This window comes from Zingiber officinale, chromosome 1B (genome assembly GCF_018446385.1).
Source record: "Zingiber officinale cultivar Zhangliang chromosome 1B, Zo_v1.1, whole genome shotgun sequence".
Taxonomy (NCBI): domain Eukaryota; kingdom Viridiplantae; phylum Streptophyta; class Magnoliopsida; order Zingiberales; family Zingiberaceae; genus Zingiber; species Zingiber officinale.
In genome coordinates this window covers 152,673,219-152,696,143 of record NC_055986.1, presented here as the reverse complement: position 1 = coordinate 152,696,143, position 22,925 = coordinate 152,673,219, and the positions used below count along the sequence as shown (strand labels likewise).

The following is a 22,925-nucleotide window of genomic DNA, read 5'->3' as shown; positions in this document are numbered from 1 at the left end:
GATCAAGAGACAACAGTCCAACATAGTGATAAAACATATAAAACAAAAATAATAATAAGAACCCAAAAAAAGTGTATAATAAAAAATAAAGAAATAAGTCGGTGAAAATCAATGATAAATAAGTGAGAATCACAGACAATAAGTGATAAATTAGTAAAAATTGTAAGTGCAAAAAAAATTGAGAATAACTCAGAAATAGAGTGAAGATTGCATAGGAAACTAAGAAAACATGCCTACAGAGAAGAGAAGGGAAATAAGGCCATCATATGCTTCTGTTGTTGAACCCTCTTGACTTTCTCTACAAATTCACAATCATCTTCATTAGCTAAGTATTTTTAATAATCATAAGATCGTTCCAAATCTGTCTCTTATTAGGATCTTGAGTGTGAGTCCTAGCAATAGGAAAAGCATATTGGTCTATGTTTCCAAAAGGTTTTCTGAGTTTGTCTGATGTTAACTGTTAAGCCTTTCTAGTATCAGAAGATCATTCAAATCTTTTTAATGTTCATAAGATTGTTAAAAATTTATCTAAATATTTAAGTTCATTGAGTGTGAGTCCTCGCAATAAGAAAAACATATTGATCTGTGTTTCCCAAAAGCATGCTTCAACACCATTCTCTTTAGTCCATTGTATAAACAACATAAGGAACGTATGTTAATACGATAATAGTTTCCCGAAGCCCAAAAGCTGTCAAAGGGGTTTATCCCCACGTGTAAACCTTACCTAGCTAACATAGATGTTATCTGTCACAGGAGAGTGGAGTCAAGCAATGACACAGGGTACATGGGCATCAACAGTTGCTCACCTCAGGAGGTCAATAAAAGGAAAGTCCTCTCACCATTGAAAACACAGATTTTCAAAAGATTCATAGCCTCTGCAGAACCCCATGAGAGCTTTTCTACAATTTTTCCACAAAGGAATCTCACATCCCTATTCTCATTTTAAACCAAGTTAAGCCAAGAGACTCGATACTACTTATACAAGATTACATCCAGCTTAAGTGAAATAGAATCCATTAGTTAACCACTTCTATCTCGACCAAGTTTCTCCTAACTCGGGAAAATTAAACCATAACCCTAACCAATTTTGACCGAATTACAACTAACCTAGGTGTACTCTGGAATATCTTCGAACAAAACTATATTCAATTTGAGCTAGCTCAATTGGCTCGTAAACAATCTCAACCAAACTCGACCTTCTTGAACTCATTTTGGCTACATTCTCAAAATGAGGTCAAAGCTAAATCAACAGAATTGGCAAACTTCTATAATTTTTTATAAAAATTGCATATTAGATTTTGCACCTGCTATAGGGAAGTTGAGTCGGGCATGGAATCAATAAAGGGGAGTCAATAGTGTCTAACTCACAAGCAGAGACCGCTGAGGTAACAAGGGATTCAATAGTGACTAGTAAGGAAATCTAGGAAATAATGAATGCCCCCAAATGAAGATTATGATCTCACACAAACGGCAAGTGATCAAGGACCTCTTTGGGGTTAATGGGCTCGTGAAGGGTAGTGCTCTAGTGAACCAGTCTATGTTAAATGAGAAATAGCAAGAGAACGGTGGATGGAAATACAAATAGAATAGGAAATGAAAATTCAACTCTAATACCAATGGACGTTGCACAAACTCAAAGTGAGGGAAAACTCACAAAGTACTGAAAAGAAAAGAAAAAATATTAATAAAAAATAGTTATAATTTTGTTTGTGTTCTGCACACCGACCGGCATATGGAATTGACTAGACACCCAAAAAAAAAACTACTACATCATGACAACTTACCTCCTCAGCCTAGTTCCTACGAGGTGAAAGTGTTATGATGACGTGCGACAATGAGGCTCCTCTATTGCTTTCATAGTCATGTGATAATGGCTTGCTTCCTCTTCTTCCTAGTTCCCGCAAGTGTAAGTGTTATGATGATGATATATGATGACGACTAGATTCTTCCTCATAATTTCAATGAGGCGAAAGTGTTATTGCAATGTGAGGCTTCTAATCATTCCACAACACTTCTAAGAGGTATACAACCCTCTATTGCCTAATTCTCCTCCAACTAGGCTCATTCTCAGTACAGCCACTAGCACAAGCACTCATGTTACTCTGCACATATGGTTCATGTTGGAAACTGAGCTCTAGACTCGGACTCCGAATGAGTTTTCAATCCTTGGTTGAAGGATGATTAATACATATTGAAATAACACAAATTTTATAAAATTAACCCTAACTAAATTGGGAAATGAATATCCTAAATTGAGAAATGCAATTACCTAATTAAACTTCTAAATTAATAAATATACTAAACTTCTCGATACCTTAAACAGAAGAATTATCAACTTCAATTCGAGATTCACATTGATTCCTCCCTTTCTGCTTCACGAGCGGTGTCAAACAAGGTGGTACTCTTTGTTTTTTTATGGAAAAAAAAAGGTAGATGAATAGTATTATTATTCAATTTCTACAATTTCAATATAATCCACAAACAGTATCAAAAGGCAATTTTCTAGTTAATTAAGTCTATTTTGTTTAAGTGGTTAAACTTTAACCAAAAGGCATTTCTTCAGTCAAAATTCAAAGTGTATGGTTTTTAAGTTGAAAGCATGCAATCCCATCATCACATTGGTAGTGGAACGTTTACAATTTTGCCACAGTGACATGGTTCCATTTACATCTCTGCATATTAATTATAATTTAGTACCTTTTGGTTTACTTTTATCTTAAATTTTAAAATATAAAAAAAAATTGCAACCTTAACGTAAAAGAGGCATTCCCTTTTCACTTTGATATAGCCATGATTCAATAATAAAAGTAACATTTTAGCAAGTTTATAACATAAATGAAAGGAGAGTAAAGCTTACTTTAAAAGTGAAAGTAAAGTAAAAAATCTTGACAATAGAAAAAAAAATAATGCAAGTAATTACATCAACTTAGATAAGCGTGTTACTGGTACCTATCAAAATTAGATTGGAAAGCTGGATTTGCATCCAGAAAAGAGTTGCTATTAGGAACACCCTGCTGCAGACAAACATATCAGCACCATCAATTGTACAGGATACATGTACCATTGTATGCCTATAACCTATATAAATTGAAAAATATAAGGACACACCCTCTTTAGATCCACATGAGGTCCTGGTAACAGCTTCAGTATTTCTTCCATAGACCGCCTGAAAGGTCACTTGATCAAGAACAAAGGACCAGGTACAATCAAACAAAGACGTGTTCATAAGTACAAATTAAAGAAAATTTAAATTTCTTTGATGCAAAACTAGTCAATCAGAAGATTCAGTAAATACATTCTCAGAAATATCTCTCTTTATTCAGGAAATATATTGCAAATAGTAGATTCCAAAATTCAAAGTGCAGGTTAAAGGTATTGGGTTTTAAGTATTAGGTGAGATTAGTTCAGTCCCACATTAGTTTGATTCAAACTTTATTATCAATCTGTACACACCACTGTAGTGGTCACTATATGATAAATGGAATACAATATTTTATTTTCTCAAATTCTATATGTTAGCAGAGCCACTGTATTAGGTTTTAGAGTTTTCTAAAGTGAAATATTCCCAAGTTCCGCATCCACTTGTTCACTTCAATCTCTGCTTTCCTCTCTCCCACTACCATCTCTGTCAAGCCTTCAAAGCCCATCGAGATGGTCAGAGTTTCTTCTACAATTCCAATTCTTCCTGGCTGCAAATGTAACCCGTCATGTTCCATGAGTTTTATTGGTAGGGTGTGTATCCATCCAGATATCACATGGCACCAACTCCATGTGAGACGACTCCTCTTCTCCACATATGATGCCTCCATTGATCCATTCTCTGGCCCACACACTGCATCATCTTCCCTAGTGCTTCCACTAAATAGACCATTGCATTATTACCCCAGTTTTTAGTTATCTTCTTGCCCATGGTTTCACATGATTAGCCCTTTCTACATATTCAGGAGCTTATAACATTCAATCATTTACAAGCGGGCCGAGCCTACGATACAGCCAACCAGCATCACCAGGCCATGCTTAAATTACGATGTTTGTCACTCTGGTCATAATCAGTTCTGTTTAAATCTTGTAGCAAGCATCTCATTTTTCCTATTCCTCAATCTGCATATCTTCATCCAATGTCTTTTTTCATATAATTTATGTCCTCTGATATCTCATATCATGTCATTAACTGTCCTATATTTGTGTACGCTAATGTGGCACCTAAAGTCAAAGAAGACATCAATATATAGCAAAGGTTGTCACCCCATCATAGTAAATCCTGGCTGCAAATCTAACCCATTTTTGTTTTTACTATATCTAGCAAGGGTTGGATTTTGTTATCCATATATCTAGTGTATACTTGCAATGGCACCCCATCACAGTAAATCCTGAAGAATAACAGAGTGAAGGAGACTGCACTGCTAAAAAGAAATAGGAGACCAAGTTCAACATTGAGAGTCTTCAACACATAGGAATCACGGGTAAGTAGAGGGAGAAGAAACAAATTAAAGAAGAGAAGAGCATGAAAGAGAGATTAGCAAAGGAAAGGGGGTACAAATATTTTGCTCTCAGAATTGAATTGAAGACACTATTAGATCTACAGATGAATCTGCAGATAGATGTACTCAATCAATTCTAGATAGGAGGAAATAAGGAAATAGAAGAGAAGGCACAAGACTTCTGCTACATCTGAAGAGGAAGGATTGTTACTGCTCTGTTTAGAGAAGAAAGAAGAGGAAAATCTTGACTTTGCATGCTATCCGGATGCAAAATAAGGGGTGGAGCTTGTTGGAGAAGAAGATAAAAAAAACTCTATTAGAAAGGTGGTCATCCAGCTACATATCTTGTTGTACTGATGGGATGGCATGCACCACGACAAAGGAGATTGAGAGTTAGCAACAAGATGGTGTCACTCAGTGAAAGGAAGTAGTGACAAGTCTCACTAGAATTGCTCGTGCTCAATTCCTCCACTCGATAAAGTGAGTTCAAGGGACAAGTAGCCAAAAATGTGAATCATGACGGCAAAATACGACAAACCTTAGGAAAAGGCTCAATGGCGCCTCATCTCCTGCACCCTACACCCTGCACCCTGGTGCCCATGATCCTCATTTGCAAGCATTGTGCAACCACATGGGATCTCTTCTAGTAAAGACATGGGTGGAGATGTAGTGGTCCGTGTACACATGGCGGTGGAAGATGATGAGGGCACATGAGTGGCATGTGGCAGTCTAAGGCAAAGAAACTTCAAACAAAGCCAATGTGGCCATGTCCATGGGAGTCTGATAACAACCATTTTGAGGCATTATTTGGCTCTTATACTTAATGTTTTTAGCCTTCTTGTATGGTTAATTTCGCATTTATATCATGTTTTACAAGTTAGGATCTATTTTTGAGCTTATTATAATATTTCCCTAACTTTTGGCATTATTTCATGATTTTATAGGGAATTAAAGAAGGGTCATGGACATGAGTCAAACCGAACCAATCTTAGACCAAGGCTAGGGTAGTTAAGGAGAGAGTTTATTCAAGATTGAAAGAGATCCGGTATCTTGGTTCGATTCAATTGAGATGGTTCACATCTTTGGAGTTGGTTCATCTTCTCAAGCAATCAACGGCCCAAGCAATCAATGGTTCACATTCAACTTGGTTCAATTGGAGGGTTGCATCAACTTAGAGACGGTTCATTGGGAAGTTGGTTCAAGTTTTAGATGGTTTATTTGAGAAAGAGCCACCAATTCACCAAGGGAGATCTCATGCAGCCCCCTTCCTCTTTACAAAAGCCCTTCTCATCCTCTCAGGCTATGAACGCCTGACGCCACCGCTGAAGCTTCTTCTCCTCCCTCAACAACGGCCGGTGGCCACCCTCTTCACCACCGTCGGCTGACCATTCCTTCTCCCTCTCCTCGCCATCTTCTTCCTCCACCAACCGAACCCCAACACAAGCCACCTCCTTGCTTCTCCTCCATCCACCGGCCATTTCTTTGCTTCGGTTAGAAGAGGGAGATCTGGCCACTTCATCTCCACCTCCTCTTCAGGTTAGAAAAGGAGAATCCACCTTCTTCCTCACCGGCAGCCCCCTTTCTCTCCCCACTTCAGGTTAGAAGTGGAGAGGCCATCATCCTAACCTCTGGCCACTTCTCTTCGAGTTAGAAGAGAAGGAACCGAAGCCTCCACCTCCTCTTCAGGTTAGAAGAGGAGAGCTCGCTTCCTCCACCTCCGATCAGCCCCCTTTCCCTCTCCACTTCGGGTTAGAAGTGGAGAGTCTATCTCCACTTCTGACTGCAACCCCTTCCAAATTTCAACAGCCCTCTTCTCTTCAGGTTAGAAGAGAAGAAGTCCTCCTTCATTTGTCTTGCAGCAGCCTGCTTCCGAAGCCCATCCGCAACCGCCGTCCATCCACAAGAGAAGCTCCGATGCGTTAGGTTGATTTTTTCCTTTGTGTTGTTACGTGCTAATTGTTAAGTGTTGGATGTTGAATGCTTGTACCAATTTGATCTCCCATGTTTTAGGTTCCACATACTTGATCTCACTTGAGTAATGCTCACAAAGTGTTTGAAGAAATTTCCCAATCACTTCTGTTACTTTAGTTGTCACATTTGGTTTGTTAAACTTCTTGCAATGCTTATTGTTGTCATGCTTTAGTTTATTTGAATGTTAGTTATGTTTATGTTTTCATTTGGGTGTCATTAGGTTAAGGTTAGATCAGATTAGGTTTCGTTAATGCTTAATTTCGTAGATGTTTACTTTATGTTGATTTCAATTCCCTTGCAATCGTAGTTTAGGTTAGATTAGGTTTTCAATATTTGCATCGTCTTTCATTTATTAAGATTAGATTTCATTACATTTATTGCTATTTCATTTCTTAGTATCCCCCATTTTCAGATAAAAACCCTAGAGCAATAACATTGATTCCTAGGATTATCAACCTACCGTTACATTCCTTGTGAGAGACGACCCAAGTCATCTCTATGTTACATTAACGCGGAAGGGTTCAGTACTTAGACACACGGGCTTATCAAAGTCCTAAGTACTTAATTGAGTTTGATACTCGTAGTATGACACACGAGCTTATCAAAGTCCTAACAGTGTGCGACCACATGGAGGAGGTGGTTCATTTCATGATGAACGGGAAGATCTCAATTCCCAATCAAAGCAATAAGAGAAAGAAGACAAAGATGAGCAAAGGCCACCACCATCATATTAAGTCAACAGCCTCCCCCTAGGGGAAGACTCCTTAACTCTTAACCATCCTAACCCTAGAAAAGGACTCTACTATCATGTAAAAATTGGATAGAAATATTGTATTGCTTATTATATATGAGATATTTATTACATTGATATACATAGACATGATAAAACCCAAAAGAACTACTATGAACTAAACTGATTAGACTAATAGTCCTATTAATCTAATATCTTCTAATGCATTTGCTTAACCACAATTTGCATCTATGCATGCGGTGATGTATTAATGTTTACAATAAAACCAAACCGAAGAATATGTATTGTGTATATGAATGTAAAAGGCATACATCTTTTCAAAAGAAAATAATTAAAAATTAAGATGTTTTCAAGAATAACAAAGGATTGAATTTTCAAGGCTTACAGTATTATCATTCTTATGAAATAAAAAGTAATATATATATTGGTTATACAATGATCAAGGGTTAAATGAGAGTATATATCCTAACAGGACCCTCCTTGATGTTAAGGAAAACACTAAATAACCTCTGTAGGGACATTTGTCAAGTATTTAATCCCAGCAAAAAATAATTAAAAAAACATGATTAATAAGAGTTTTGAACTAATACTGACGAAATAAGACTGGAAATGGACATTACCAAGAAGAGCCTTACCATCCAGAACGAATTGCATGTTGTACAAGACGAATGCTAAGTGGTGCATATCCAGAAAATATGTATGAAATATCTTTAGGGCTGAAATTCAATCAAGAAGTTTGAACATTCAAAAACAAATGGTTTGCAACTATCAAAAGGACTAATAAGATCAAATACTAGAACCACATAATTATTAAAATACAATATTGGCTTAAATCACAAAAAAAAGGAGCACAACATGTAAGCAAAACCAGAATCTTTCCTTTTTAACTAGAGATTAATCATTTTTTAAGTAGAGACTAATCATCTAAGTCTAATGGTTTCCCCTGATGTTAAAATCAGCTAGATTTATGTGAACGCTCGTTAAAATGAAATTAGCTCAAACTAATATAAGCTAATTAGAGAAAAGTAACATGTGATGCAACTAATGGCTTAACACTGAAAAAAGATAGACATAAAATATGCAAAGTTTTAGATGTGATATACAATTGATGTATAACATGTTCTAAACTGGAAATATAAAAGAAAAATTATCCAAATACATCAAAAAAAATTCAAAAAAAAAATCTGACAGTAAAACACAACACAGAGGACAGAAGCACAGCACAATTGGACTTGTGCCCTGACAGGCATCCAGTTAAGAGAACCAACATACATGGCATGATGTTGTAAATGTGACTCTAATGTCAAAAACAAATGATACTTCTCATATTCTAGTTTAATATAATAAGAAATTAAAACAGAGGATAGATTGTATTGAAGGGGTATTCTAATAACTTCATTTTAGCAATAAGAGATTTTTATCATAATTTATCCTGCATCATCCAGAGAAATTTGCATAGTCCAACAAATCAAAACTCAAAGGCAACTTTTACTTTCATAGATCCATCAGTTCATGCAAAAAGTGTGAACAAGTACAATTACACTACATAAACTCCAAACAAATTATAGTGGTTGCAGAGGAAGAAAAGATAATATGATATTGCTTTACAGAGTTCAATGGAGAGTAAGATTCATGTAACTAAGTTAAATAATTAGAATAAACACAGCTTGATAATGATCATGACACAACATATATCTGTTTAATTTTCTAGACATGCTAGGAAAGCATTTGAAATAATGAAAAATAAATAAATAAATGCCACAAATTAAGCCTACAGGGAGAGAAAAGTAGAAAGTGTCCAAGGTAGATGAACACACGGTGCCAAAATTCAGTATCTTACTAAAGCCAAGGAGTGGCGAGTATTTCAAAAATCATATAATGGCAACACTGTAGAAACCATAATTAGGAGAGAAAAAAAACAACTAAATAGGTTACTAAGTTTAACCTCGAAAACAATGCCACCTAGTGCAAAATCAAGAAAAGCAACAATTCATAGTGCCACAAGCCAACCAATTATACTTGATAAAATGGACTAAACACCTAGAATACATTCATTTGTAATGCCACATGCATCATTGGAAATGTTTCAACCAGCAAAAGTAAGTTCGTAATTCAATTAAATCCATGCAAAAGTTACAAAGACACGAGAAAATCAGGCCAAACAGTATAGTCACCTTGATAAGAAATAGCATCATAGAAAACTTGCATTAGTTTGATCAAGGTAAAGAAATCACAAAAATATTAAAAATATATGCAATGTATAAGAATACTTGGCCGTGTCAGTGTCCTCAACAATAAGTTGGAAAGCTCGTGCAATAGCCAGCCAGTTGCTTTTGGATTCCTGCAAAGATGGTCAAGTCAAATATGGAGAGGGGAAAAAACAGCTTAGATATAGGAAAAATATAAGAAAACACCAAAATAAAAGAAATTTCATATAGTCAAGAATGGAAATGAGTAAACCAAATCTAACCAACTTTTCCAATTATTATTTGTCATAGTACTTACCTGTTTCTTAAAGAGGCCTGCTTTTTCCAGATTATATAGTGTAGGCATGTGCTCAAATCCATAGCTATGGAGTATCTCTCTCCTAAGCAAGACAGAGGAAACATCTTATTCTTCAATTATCGGAATTCGCTTTCATTATATAGAAGAAATTATATACAAGCGATGATATGGAATATGATCATAGTTGTTTGAATCATGCGATTCACGATTTATATAATATAATATGATTCACATACAAAATGATACAATTCTTTCGTATGAATCAAAAGTGAAAAGAGCCATCCAGTTTGATTCAATTTGATTAAATATGAAGCTTATTTTGTATAATTCTAAAATAAGAAAGAAAATTTATTAAAAGGTAAATGATAATGAATTACATTAACTAAACCAAAACTACTCGAAGTCAAATTGAATTTATTATAAAAGAAGAAAAGATAGTGAATTTTATATTATTCAATAGAAATATAATGGTCAAACAAAGTGAAATCTCAAAGTTAATGATGTGAAGAAAATATTTTTCTTAGAGGAGACATCGATAAAGATAACCAATGTGAACTCAACACCTAACAATCATGGAAACTTCTTAGAGATAAGTGTTACTGCACTTCCAAGGTTCAAGAGGTATCTACAAGCAAGAAGAGAGCAAGCTAGGGTTTCTTCATTATAAATCTTGTAAGATTTCATTTATAATAGCTTGTATCTTTCTCTTCTTGTGTCTACTGTGTGTGTGAGTTTGTACGAAACTTCTCTGCCTCCGGAGTGTTTCCAAGAAGGAGTGTTTTATAATGGATGTGTGAGTGAGGGTCGGATCCTTGGATTAGTCACCTCTTCTTAAAGTGGATACCAAGTAAATCTTTGGTGTTGGTGTTTGCTTGAGTCTTTTCCGCTGCAACAACTCATCGAAGCGAACGGAGCGAATCACCTCCTCTATCTTCCAAAGTGACCCAACAAATGGTATTAAAGCAAGGCGGCTCTTCACCGGACTCATCACCAGAAAGGGCAACCAGCTAGAGGAAGAATAAGAAGTTGAAGTCCTAAAATCAACAAAGTCAAAGACTTCATCAAAAGAACTCAACTTCAAGATGGATTTTCGAGATGGACTCGGATATGACACAAGGGCACCTCCACCATTTATAGCGTCAAGCTTCGATCTTTAGAAATCAAAGATCGAGAATTTTTTCATGATGGAGATAGAGCAATGCTTTGCTCTAATCGAGGCCTTTGAAGCTCTAAAGGATTGCAAAGGCCAAATTCTCAAGAAAAGTAATTGGAGCAAGGAGCAAATGCAAAGGTGCGAGGCAAATGATAAGGTAACCAAAATTTTGGTTAATTTATTTCCAAGCAAAATTATATGCAAGATTAGGGATTACAAAGATGTCAAGGAGCTTTGGAGCAAATTGGCAAAGATTCATGAAGAACCTCCACTACACCAAATCAAGAGGAATCCAAAGAGGGCAACTCATTGGATCAAGAAGAACTCCGAAGTTGAGAGGTGCTCAACATCGGAAGAAGAGATGAAGGTCCTAGGAGTGCAACGATAAAGGCAAAAAGAGAGTATACTCTTTGTTTCATGTGCATGAGGATGAAGAGGCCTCCACCTCTAGGATTGAAGGGGAGCGTCATTTGTTGACATCAGAGCAAGAAGAGGCTTCTACCTCCTGTCAAATGAAGAGGAAGATGATGCCACCTCCAAAAGTCAAATGGCGGATCATGTGTCACCTCTACAATTAAAGGTATAACAAATTAAATTGGTAATAATAAAAGTCATATCATTTGCTTTAAGTGTAAGGAACATGGGCATTACAAGAGCAAGTGCCCTAAGTTGACTAAGAGAAAGGATCAAGTGGCACACAAGGGTAAGGAGAAGCTAAAGGAGATTGGTCCGGTGGTACGCAAAGGCAAGGAGCACATTATGTACTTCTCTTGCAATCAAAAAGGACATTATCGGAGTCGATGTCCAAAAGAAAAAAAATCGACCAAGCTTAAAGGAGGAAGCTCAAATCAAGGGGGAGTTCTCAAGAGCAAATCCAAGGTATCATTTATTAAAGCAATTCCTTTAACTCACGATAAAAAGCATGCTAGTTCAAATTTATATCATCTTAATACTATTTATCATGAAAATAGTAAGCATGATAGAGTTAAAGAAAAACATGTAGTGTATCATGCTAAAACTACCGTACCTAAGGCTAGGAAGGTAAATGATAAATTAGGCAAGAGCTCTAAGGGCTTTAGATATATGCCTAAGAAAAAGAAAACTCGAGGGTTTAAGGAAAAATCAAAATTTGAGGACTTAGGGAAAGAAAATCAAGTTTTGAGGTCAAGACTTGATAAATTAGAATAGAGAATGTCTTAAAAGGGTCAAATGGGCAAAACCTAGGTTAAAATAGGCAAGAATCATCCGATGATAGGATAGGTTTAGGGTATAAACCTAAACCCAATAAGGATGTGTCTTCTTATCAGAGTTCCATATAGCTATGGAACTAACTCTAGGTCTAAGAGTCAAGTCAAGATTTCAAGGGAGGCTATTCTTAGAAGCAACCTTGAGAAGACCAATGTGACTAATAACTTCTAAGAAGTCCAAAAAAGTCACTAAGAAGGTCACAAGAGAAGATATCCCTAGAGTTGACCTAGAGGAGTCAAGTATGACCAAGGCTTCTAAGAAGCCTAGGAAGGTTACTAGGGAAGTTATCCCTAGTGAGTACCTAGCACACCCAAGGAGCATCAATAGGCTTTGGGTTCCTAAGAATGTGTTCTCTACATCCTAGATGGGTCTAAAGAATGCCAACTCCAGTTGGAAGGGTAGTTAACCTCACTTTGAAGAAGTGACACTTGAAGGGCATTTTCAAGGTAGCTGTACTCCTTGAAAATGAGAAGGATTTGATGTTTACTGTTTGGAAGAGTAAAATATGCCAAAATTTGAGGAATTAGACTTAATTAAAATTGGCACAAATAGGAGAAATCGAAGAAATGCCAAGTTGATTTTTGGCATTTTCTTGGAAGAAAAGGGGCAACTTAGGATTAATTTTGGATTAGTAATTAATTAGGGATACTTAGATGGATAATCTAGGTATATTATTTATGCTAAAGTGACATGCTTTGTTTGCTCTTCATATGCTATATTTTGCATTCATATTTGTTATGAAAAATAAAAATACCATGTCATGTCATCTTATACATACATCATGTAGCTATAGTAAATTTTCTTTTGAAAATACTCATTTTGATGTATGTCATAAATCATCATGCATTATTTTAATTCCTTGTAATTAAGGACAATGGAATTAATCAACAAGTGACATCCTAGGTGGGTGATCAAATGTAAAATGCCTAGATAAAAATGCATAATCCCTTAGTTTAAGGTAAAATCAAGATATACATCTCACAAAGACTATAAGTTGACTTGTATACAAGTAAGATGTTAGGAGGATAAACAAAACTGAAGATGTTGATTTAGTGCATCTTTTTGAGTTTTAGTTCATCAAAATACATAGTTATGTGTCATCCAATCATAGGGAAAGTAAATATACAAATCATGTGCATTTAGCCCAAAGATCGTGGTTAGAAATTTGATTTTGAAAAAGATTTTAAATATACTTTGGAAAACCTTGGTTAAGACTATCTTTTGATAGGAATCACCATTGTATAGTTGGACACAAACTTGGAAAAAACATTAAAGGTTTCAAGAGTTTCCAACATTGTGTCAATTTTTGAAAATAAGATGTATTTTCTTATAAAACTATTTTTCCATGATAATGTATGACATAAATAATGTCTACATGAATTTTGAAATTTTGTAGAATTATTTATGTATTTCTGAAATTCAACTTAAATCAATTTTAGAATTTCAGAAACGGTAATCGATTAGGACAATTGATTACCACACCTTAATCAATTAGGTCAATTGATTAAGGTGAGTTTCCCTGAGCACAGTAGCTCGTGGAAGAGGCTTAATCGATTAAAGCAATCGATTAAGGGGTCGAAATCGATTAAGTAGGACATGGCTGAATCGATTAGCCACGTGTGCTAATCGATTAAGGTAAGATTTAAGCGATTAAGAAGTTTCTCTAATCGCTTAAGGCCCTGATTTCAACTTAAATAAGTTTATTTAAGTTGAAAATGTAGTGTTTAGTCGTGTTAATCATTCCTAACCCTCAGAAATTCATTTATGAATATTTAACGGTAATTTTCTTGATGAAAATAAGAATGGAATGGTTAAGGAAGACTAAGTTGAAGTTTAAGATGAGGTTTAGTTTCAAAGTTGAATTTTGAACCTCAAAACTTCAAATTTTGAACTTCCTAAAAGTTTTAGGAACTCCAAGTCATTGTTGATACAATGACAAAAGTTTGGAGCATGTTTTGAGAGGGAGCTACTACTTAAAGACATGACTTAAATTTTTTTCGAAATAATGGAAGGTTGTAAACCTTCATTGTTATGTATGCTCTAGGTTGAGCATTTGGACACAATGAAGGTCATACCCTTCATTGTGATGTTATGAACAACAACCGAGGTTGTGAACGTGGAGATAACTCTTAAGGAGAAGAGTTTTTGATGTGTGCGAAAGGAGGAGAATGTAGGGTTTAAGTTAGGAAATTCTCCAAATTCACAGGGAAAACTGTGAAACTTTGGGTTAAGGGAGAGAATGAAGGAAGCCCTCATTCATGCTTTGGCATGAAGAAGAAGTTGTGGCGGATTAGCCTAACTTAAACGTATTGTCAAACATCAAAAAGCGGAAGATTATTAGTGCAATTTCCCTATACCAAGGTTGACCAGTTTGACTAAGCTTGAGTTGGCTCAAGCTTGAGTCGTGATATTTAAGTTTTGATGTTTGACAATATATGGAGATTGTAGATGCAATTGTCCATTTAGGGAGATTGTTGGTGCAACTCCAAGTTTGACTAGTTTGATGTGAAGAAGAGTCAAGTAGGTCCTGGATACTTGTCTGGGAAGTCCTAACTGGAGGTTAGGCAAGGGCAAGTCCAACGGAAAGGTTGGCAGAAGTTGAAAATCCAAGTAGATCAGTGTTGATCGGACACTTGGTGTGAAAGTCCTGGTAAGTGAAGCCAGGCATGTCATGTAAAAGCCTTAGTGAGTGACGCAGGTGAAAGCCCTAGTGAGTGAAGCTAAACAAAAGGAAATCCTAGTGAGTAAAATCAAGTGAAAGTCCTAGTGAGTGAAGCTAGACAGAAGGAAATCCTGATGAGTGAAACCAGGTGAAAAGCCCTGGTGAATAAAATCAAGCAATTAGAAAAATCCAAATGGGTCAAAGGATTGACTGGACACTTGCCATGAGACGATAAATTCAAGTGAGTCAAGATTGACTCGACACTTAACACGAGAAGAAAAATCCAAGTAGGTCAAAGGATTGACCAGACACTTGGTGAAGAAGTCCCAGCAGGTCAAGGGTGACCGGATGCCAGGTAATAAGGAGTTCCAACAGATCACGATTAACCGAATATTGGGCAAGGAACCCTAAACCTAGTTTTAGAGGTTAGGATTTGGTAATCGATTAGGGTAATCGATTACACTTAGCTTAAGCGATTAAGCATTTTTCTTAATCGCTTAAGAGCTGGTTTGACACAAGTGCACAGAGGTACCTAATCAATTAAGTCAATCGATTAGACACAGTGTAAGCGATTAGAGCAATCGCTTCCGGCCCCTTTTGCTTCGAACAATATGTTTCTGTTCGAAGCTTAAGCGATCAAGTTAATCGCTTGGAACTATTTCTCACGATCAAACAGAATGTTGCTGAACTGATCTGACTAATCAATTCAGCAAGGCTTAATCGACTAGGGTAGTCCATTAAGATTGAAAATATAGTCGTTATGCGGTAGAAAAGGGGTTCGCGTGCACTGTTCACCAAATCTCTTCTCTTCCACTCTCTTCACCGAGCACAAATCTTCACACCAGTTTTTAGAAGCTTCTTGGAGACAAGTGTTGTTGCACTTCCAAGCTTCAAGAAGTGTCTATAAACAAGAAGAGAGCAAGCTAGAGTTTCTTCCATGTAAATCTTGTAAGATTTCATTTGTATTAACTTATATCTTTCTCTTGTAAGATTTCTACTGTGTGTGTGAGTTTGTACGAGATTTCTCCACGTGCGGAGTGTTTCCGAGAATGAGTCTTTTATAGTAGATGTGTGAGTAAGGATCGGATCCTTGGATTAGTCACCTCTTCTTAAGTGGATACCAAGTAAATCTTTAGCGTTAGCATTTGCTTGAGTGTTTTCCGCTGCAACAACTCATCGAAGCGAACGGAGCTAATCACCCGCCCCCAGCTTCCGAAGTGACCCAACACATACCATGTTCAAATTGTTTTCCATTTGTCCATGACTTTTCTATATCAAAAGCACTTGACGAGAAACCATTCAGCTTATTTCATTTTAATTATTAATGGATTGAAATGAATGACTTGTACATTGTCATAAATGAAGGATATAAACTTTGTTATGAATCAACATTAAGTTATTGTTTCGATTCTAGTATGTTATTAAATGCAATTTATGATATTTAACATACTCTTAGATGTCAAAGCTATTATGCATAAACTAGAATCAGTTTTTAAAATAATGATTTAATGACTATTCGTGTAAAATACCGGAAAAATGACGAATAATAATAAGGAAATTTTTCGGAATTTTTAAAAAAATTTCGGGAATTTTTCGGAGCTCATATGGACGCATTTACGGGAATAAAAATAGGGTCCCGGGAAAGCCTGTTTAGGCTGCCCATTTAAGCGAGGAAAAGTTGAATTTATTTATTTCCTTGCTTTTCTTTTCTTTGTTTTCGTCGAATCCTTCCTTTTCCCCTCCGCGCGCCCGACGGCTTGCCCTAACCTAGCAATGTGCTGTTTTGTAGTTTATACATCTAAGTTGTTATAAGTTTGCTGCAGTGACTTGTCTGCTAAATCCGTCACAATGATGAAAATAAAGAATAGAGGTAGAGTTTCCCGTTTTTCTTAATTATCATTGCTTATCTGTCGTAATTCTGTTTTTGATCCCCTTTCCTTGCTGTGGATCAAGGTCACGAGATTTGAGAGGAAGGGCAGTGAAGTTTCCAGCAAGGGGGTTTTGCTATGGAGTACCTTTAGTCCAGCAGCCACCCTGTGTCCTGCAGCCGCGATCCTTGCTGTTGAGCCACAGGAGGCAAAGAATTGAGGAGAGGTTCTATTCTGTATTGTGGGGTAATCTTGTTCTGGTAGCAACCCTTCCAACAGCAACGATCCTTGCTATTGAGCCACAGCGACTGTAGTTGAGGTATAGTGTAGAAATTGATCTTCGTGTAGATGATTGCTAGTTATGTTAGCAATAGTTGTTAACTTAGATTTAGAATTTATCTAATGGTGTAATTAGGGTTAATGAAGTTAACCCTAATTGATTAATTGGATTAGAATTTTGTTTGGCTAATTGTTGTATGATAGAATTAGCTAAACTAGACATTATGTTTGATACCACAGGACTTTGACGCGAGACGATCATCTCGATGTCGGATTTGGATCTTTCTATTGGAGGCGGGTACTTTGACTTTATGTCTTTTGATATGCATAATAATGTTTTTAACATATAGCAATGATTATGTTGTCAACAAGGACCACTACATCTCCTTGAGAATTTGGATGTAATGTTAAATATACAAGAGTTCTCACACCATAAGTTGGATAATAACAAATATTATAAGAAAACTAATAGTCTAAGATTTGAACCATGTAACGTAGGATACTCACAGATAAAGCAATGGAGGTAGTAGATATGATTATGAGTTTTTATTTAGATTTGTTTTACTACATGCCTTCCTGGACGGTAGAAGAGGTAAGTTTATCTTATCGTCGAATTTGAGCTTTATGAGTGTAGTGGAGTAGGTATATGTTTTGAGCTTTATGAGTGTAGTTGAGTAGGGTTGTTTTTTAGTCATATTATCACTGTTACAGTTTGTTAAATTATTAACTGCATGGATGTCTGTGTTATTGTTTGTTTATTATTGTTATTAACAACAATTAAATAAAAAATAGGAAAAATTGTAGGGTCCGAGTGTCAGCAAGGACCACTACATCTCCTTGAGAATTTGGATGTAATGTTAAATATACAAGAGTTCTCACACCATAAGTTGGATAATAACAAATATTATAAGAAAACTAATAGTCTAAGATTTGAACCATGTAACGTAGGATACTCACAGATAAAGCAATGGAGGTAGTAGATATGATTATGAGAAGAATTAATATTTTGTATGTATAAAAGACAAAATAGGTAGAAAAGAAAGAAAAGATAATAGAGAACTCGGGTTTTAAGTTATAGTACACATGAATGAGTAAAATAAGAAATCGAGTAGGTATTATAGTAGATAGTTCATTAAAGGATAAAGTTATAACAGTAATTAGAATGGAAGATAGGATTATAGCTCTTAAGATAGTAGTGACGAAAAGAAACTATTAACGTAATTAGCATATATGCACCTCAAGTAGGATTAGATGTAGAAACCAAATCTAAGTTTTGGGAGGATCTAGATGAGATATTACAAAATATTTTACCAAATGAAATGATTTTAATAAGAGGAGATATAAATGGGCATGTGGGAGCGAAAAATGAGAAATATGATAAAATGCATGGGGTTTTGGATTAGAGCAAAAAATGAAGAAAGGAAATCTATATTGAATTTTGCGATAGCATATGACCTTATACTAGCTAATACATTTTTTAAGAAAAGAGAATAACACTTGATCGCGTTCAAAAGTGAAAATAATAAATCGCAAACTTTCTTATAGTTACAAAGAAGGGTAGAAAGATTTATAAAGATTACAAGCTTATCCTTGGACCTAACGTAGCTTAGTAGTGTTGGATATGCACTTAAACATGTATCAATAAATGGAAAATATGCACAACTCCTAGAATTAAGTGATGGAAGTTAAAAGATGAAAAACAAAATATATTTAAAGAAAGGATAGGAGATATTAGGAGAAATATACGGTGACTCGAATACAACATGGGATAAGATGATATCAAAATTGAAAATAATAGAGAACAAGAAAAACTTAAAAAATATACAATAGTCAAGAAAGGCACTAAGAGACTAAGAAAGCAGTGAAAAATGTTTATATCGAAAATTGGATGCAAAGGAAGCGGAAAGAGACATTCCCAAAATAGCTAAAGCGAGAGAGAGTAAAACAAGAGATCTTGTACAACTAAGATGTATTAAAGATGAATGTAATAGGATACTAATAAATGATGAGGAAATAAAAGAGCAGTCTGGGTGTTTTCATCTTTTAATAAAGGTTTAAGTGGTTAACTTAACTTAGGTAATTTAAATAGGTCAAATGAATATAAAAAATTACATTTTTATAGTATAATTCAAACTTCAGAAGTAGAACAAGTTTTAAATAGGATGCAAAAATGGAAAAGTAGTTGAACCAAATGATATTACAATAGAGATATAGAAGTGTCTACGGCAACAAGGTATTGAATGCTTACAAAGTTATTTGACCTAATATTGAAAACGAAAAAATGTCTAACCAACGGAGGATAAATACTCTAGTTCTCTTATATAAGAACAAAGGAGACACACAAAATGGTGCAAACTAAAGAGATATTAAACTAATGAGTCATATCATGAAACTTTGGGAAGAGTAATAGAAAAGATTAAGGAAGGAGGTCACGATGATCAAAAATCTATTTGGATCAATGTGCTCGAGAATAGAAGTTATACATCTTCTAAGGCAACTAATTAAAAAATATCGGAAACAAAAATAAAATCTACAAAAAATATTTGTTGACCTAAAAAAAGTTTATGATAGAGTCCCAAGAGAAATTATATGGAGAATTCTAGCGAAGAAAGATGTTAATATAGCATATATTGAATTAATTAAAGATATGTTCGAGGATGTAAGGATAAGAGTGAAAACATGACAATTTTCGATAAAGATAGGGTTACATCAAGGATCAACTCTAAGTCCCTATCTTTTACACTAATCATGACAAAGTATCAGAGTGCATGTTGTTTGCAAATGATATTATTTTGTTAGATGAGACAAGTGAAGGAATAAATACTAAACTCAAATCTTAGCGGAAAAGTTTTAGGGTTAGTAGAATAAAGACAGAATATATATGAAATTTAAGTTTAGCAATATTAGATGTAAACAATTGTTAAAATAGGAGATGACAAATTATTTGGAACTAAGAGCTTTAAGTATTTAGGTCATTTTTGCAAAATAATGGAGGGATTAAGAGAGATGTCTTACATAGAATATAGGCAGAATGGTTGAAATAGAAGAGAGCGTCGAGTGTTTTATGTAATCGTAAAGTACCCCTAAAACTTAAAGGGAAGGATAAGACCTACTATTTTATATAGAACTGAATGTTGGGAGTACACGAGCAGAAGATGAGAGTTGCACAGATGAGGATGTTAAGGCTGATATGTGCAGATACGAGGATGGACAAGATAAGAAATAAGAGCATTGAGAGAGTTTGGATTGTATCGATTGCGTGAAAACTACAAGAGACACGTTTAATATGATATGAACATGTACTTAGACGACCAATAAATGCTCCAGATAATGTGAAACTATGACAAATATGCACATCAAACGAGGAAGATCAAAAAAGATTTATAGCCATGGTTGCAGATTTCGGCCTAGGCGGCCCCTAGCCGAACCAAAAACCCTCTAATCGGCCAAAGTAGGCATCACTATTTATGCGCGGTCCTAGGCGTCGAATAAGCTGCATGTTCAGTCTAGGCGCCGCCTAGACCGAACATGCGATTTTTATTTTTTTATAGTTTTGGACCGAAACGGTGTCGTTTTGGTATATTTTAATTTTTTTTATATATAAATATTTATGGCCCAAAACGACACCGTTTTGGGCCATTTAGCAACATAATTCTCAGCAGATCTGAACTCTTCTTCTTTCCACCCTAATTGGTCTAAAGACAGTGAGAATCTCTCTGCCTCTCGTCTCTCTGCCTGGTCTTGCTTCTGTTGTTCTCCGTCTCTGTTTGTGATTCCGGCGTAAATGCCATCGACGTTCCACCATTCACGCCATCATCATTTCATCGCTAAGGTCTCTAGTCTATTCTCTATCCTGCTCTCTCGTCTCTACAGTCTGCCTCTCGTCTCTGCTTCAGTGCTTCTTGCTTCTTCGATTCTTCTTATAGCAGCCAGTGACTGCCCTAACTAGTGAGGACTGAGGAAACTAGTTGTCTATATTAATATTGAAACACTAAAAATTGCTTCAAAATAATTTATAATTATAAATAATACCATTATTATTAATGCTGAAATTAATATATATATATATAAATACTAGAGCACCAAGGCGCCGTCTAGCACTTTCTGCAACATTGCTTATACTAATAATAAAATAAAATAAAATTTATTTAAATATAACTGATGATATAATAGAAGGCAGAGCTCAAGGGCGTAGAAGGATCCATATAGTCCACCTCACCTAGTAGGAAAAGACTTGGTTGTTGTTGTTGGTATATAAGAAAAATATGTAGAACAAGAAAGGATATTGTAAATTTAGTCTCAAAGTGTAGAGCCCATTCAAGAAACAAATCTACTTTTCCTGCCTAAAAAAATAAATAATAAAATGAAAATAATCTCATTTAATTGGAGTAGTTTAACAAGTGAAGCAGAAACATAAACCAATGTCAGCTACAAAAAGCTTGTCCTAGGTGTACATCTGTTCCTTCTTGTAATGTTGGCAAAGTTAATTAAAGCATGTGCCAATGACCTCAAATAAACAAAGATATATGATGATATCGTATGATACTCTGACCGAGGCTACTTGCTAGTAATTATAATCAATTTAAGCATCTTTTGCTCTTCTTTTATCATCACTGTCATCAGCTAATATTTAAATAGGAATGATTTTTCAGGTCAAAAATAAAAGAAAACACCCAGCTTTGTTGTCCCCATCAAGAAGACAGGATCACTATTAGAAAATAGAAATAAGAAGCATCAGAAATTAATTGGTTGATCATAGCAAACAAAAAAAACAAAAAGGAAAAGTTATCCTATGGCCAAAAGATCAAGAAAACATGTGAATATAGAAGTTGCAGTAGTTGGAATGGCATTTCACTATTTTCTTGAAGATCATGCCTGAAAATTTTGAATATATCTATCCATAAATAAGATCAGTGCATAAAACAAAAAAATATAAATTGGTTGATTGCTATTACCTTAAATAATCAAAGTTCTTCTTTGGAAGGCCAGAATTAGTAATCGAAAATAACACCAGCAACCGCAATACGTTAACAAGTGATTCCTGCTTATGAATCATCTCCTCAATGTACTCAAAGCATCTGCTCATTCAAAAATACATATATGTAGAAGCAGGTAAAAAATAAAAAGACAAGAGAAAGACAGAGAACCATTCAAGTTCCATATTAATTTCTAAAACATCTAACTAGGCTCCTACTTACAACTAGGAAAAAAAATCCCTAAGAGAAAGGATGTCAATTGCATTTAATTAATTTTTCTTCTTTCTATTTATTTCATTTATTCTATATGATTGTCTCCATAGCTCTGTGATATCAATCTATGTTTGTCTTGAATTATTTCTAGATTTGGCAGTCAAGTTGGTGTTTCTTTTGAATAATAAAATGCTTTCTCGTCACAATTGTATTAGCTAAGTAAATCTGATGAAGATTCAGTTACTAATACCCATATATAAATCTAGAAATTAGAAGATAGAAACATTCCATCAACTCACACTAACTTTGGCTGTAAAACTTCCATAAGAAAATTTGCAATTCAGCAAATTTTTAAGACGGATACAACAAACTTCTAAAGTAACTATCACTGTGTAGTGTATACTTTGCAAAATTAGATAACATGATTGTGCTCAGAACTGAGTATTGTAGATAAAGCATCTCAAGTCGAAAAAGGACAGAAAACTGTGCCAGAATGACAATTCCTACTTCGGTTAATAAATAATTTAAAGAAAAATGCATTAGCTTACATGTCATAATTCTGGAGCTCAAGAAGTGTCTGTTCCATGTCTAATCGAGCATGGAAAGATGGTTTAGAGGTAAAAGATTGCAAATGTTGAGCAAGGTTTACATGCCTCTGGAGAAAAAGATAAACTGTAAGTTCATGTAAATGGCATTGATCAAAATTTAAATAAAAGACCGCTTACAGCAATTTCAGGCAGTGAGTTTAACTTCTTAACAAAATCCTTCAGCTCCGATACTGATTGCGACTGTCGTATAAATGGGTGATGATAAGGTAA

At 35.2% G+C, this 22,925-nt stretch overlaps 1 protein-coding gene across 1 annotated transcript in view; it reads right to left on the bottom strand.

Annotated features, from left to right (window-relative positions):
* LOC121985291 (vacuolar protein-sorting-associated protein 33 homolog) overlaps positions 1 to 22,925 on the bottom strand; it is a 65,366-nt gene that overhangs the window by 11,733 nt on the left and 30,708 nt on the right. The window contains exons 15-21 of the mRNA XM_042538652.1: positions 22,656 to 22,762; positions 21,874 to 21,996; positions 9,709 to 9,790; positions 9,474 to 9,544; positions 7,839 to 7,919; positions 3,109 to 3,166; positions 2,950 to 3,014 (exon numbers count right to left, since the gene is read on the bottom strand). Of these exons, the coding sequence (XP_042394586.1) occupies positions 2,950 to 3,014; positions 3,109 to 3,166; positions 7,839 to 7,919; positions 9,474 to 9,544; positions 9,709 to 9,790; positions 21,874 to 21,996; positions 22,656 to 22,762 (587 nt within the window). The remainder of the gene's footprint in view (positions 1 to 2,949; positions 3,015 to 3,108; positions 3,167 to 7,838; positions 7,920 to 9,473; positions 9,545 to 9,708; positions 9,791 to 21,873; positions 21,997 to 22,655; positions 22,763 to 22,925) is intronic.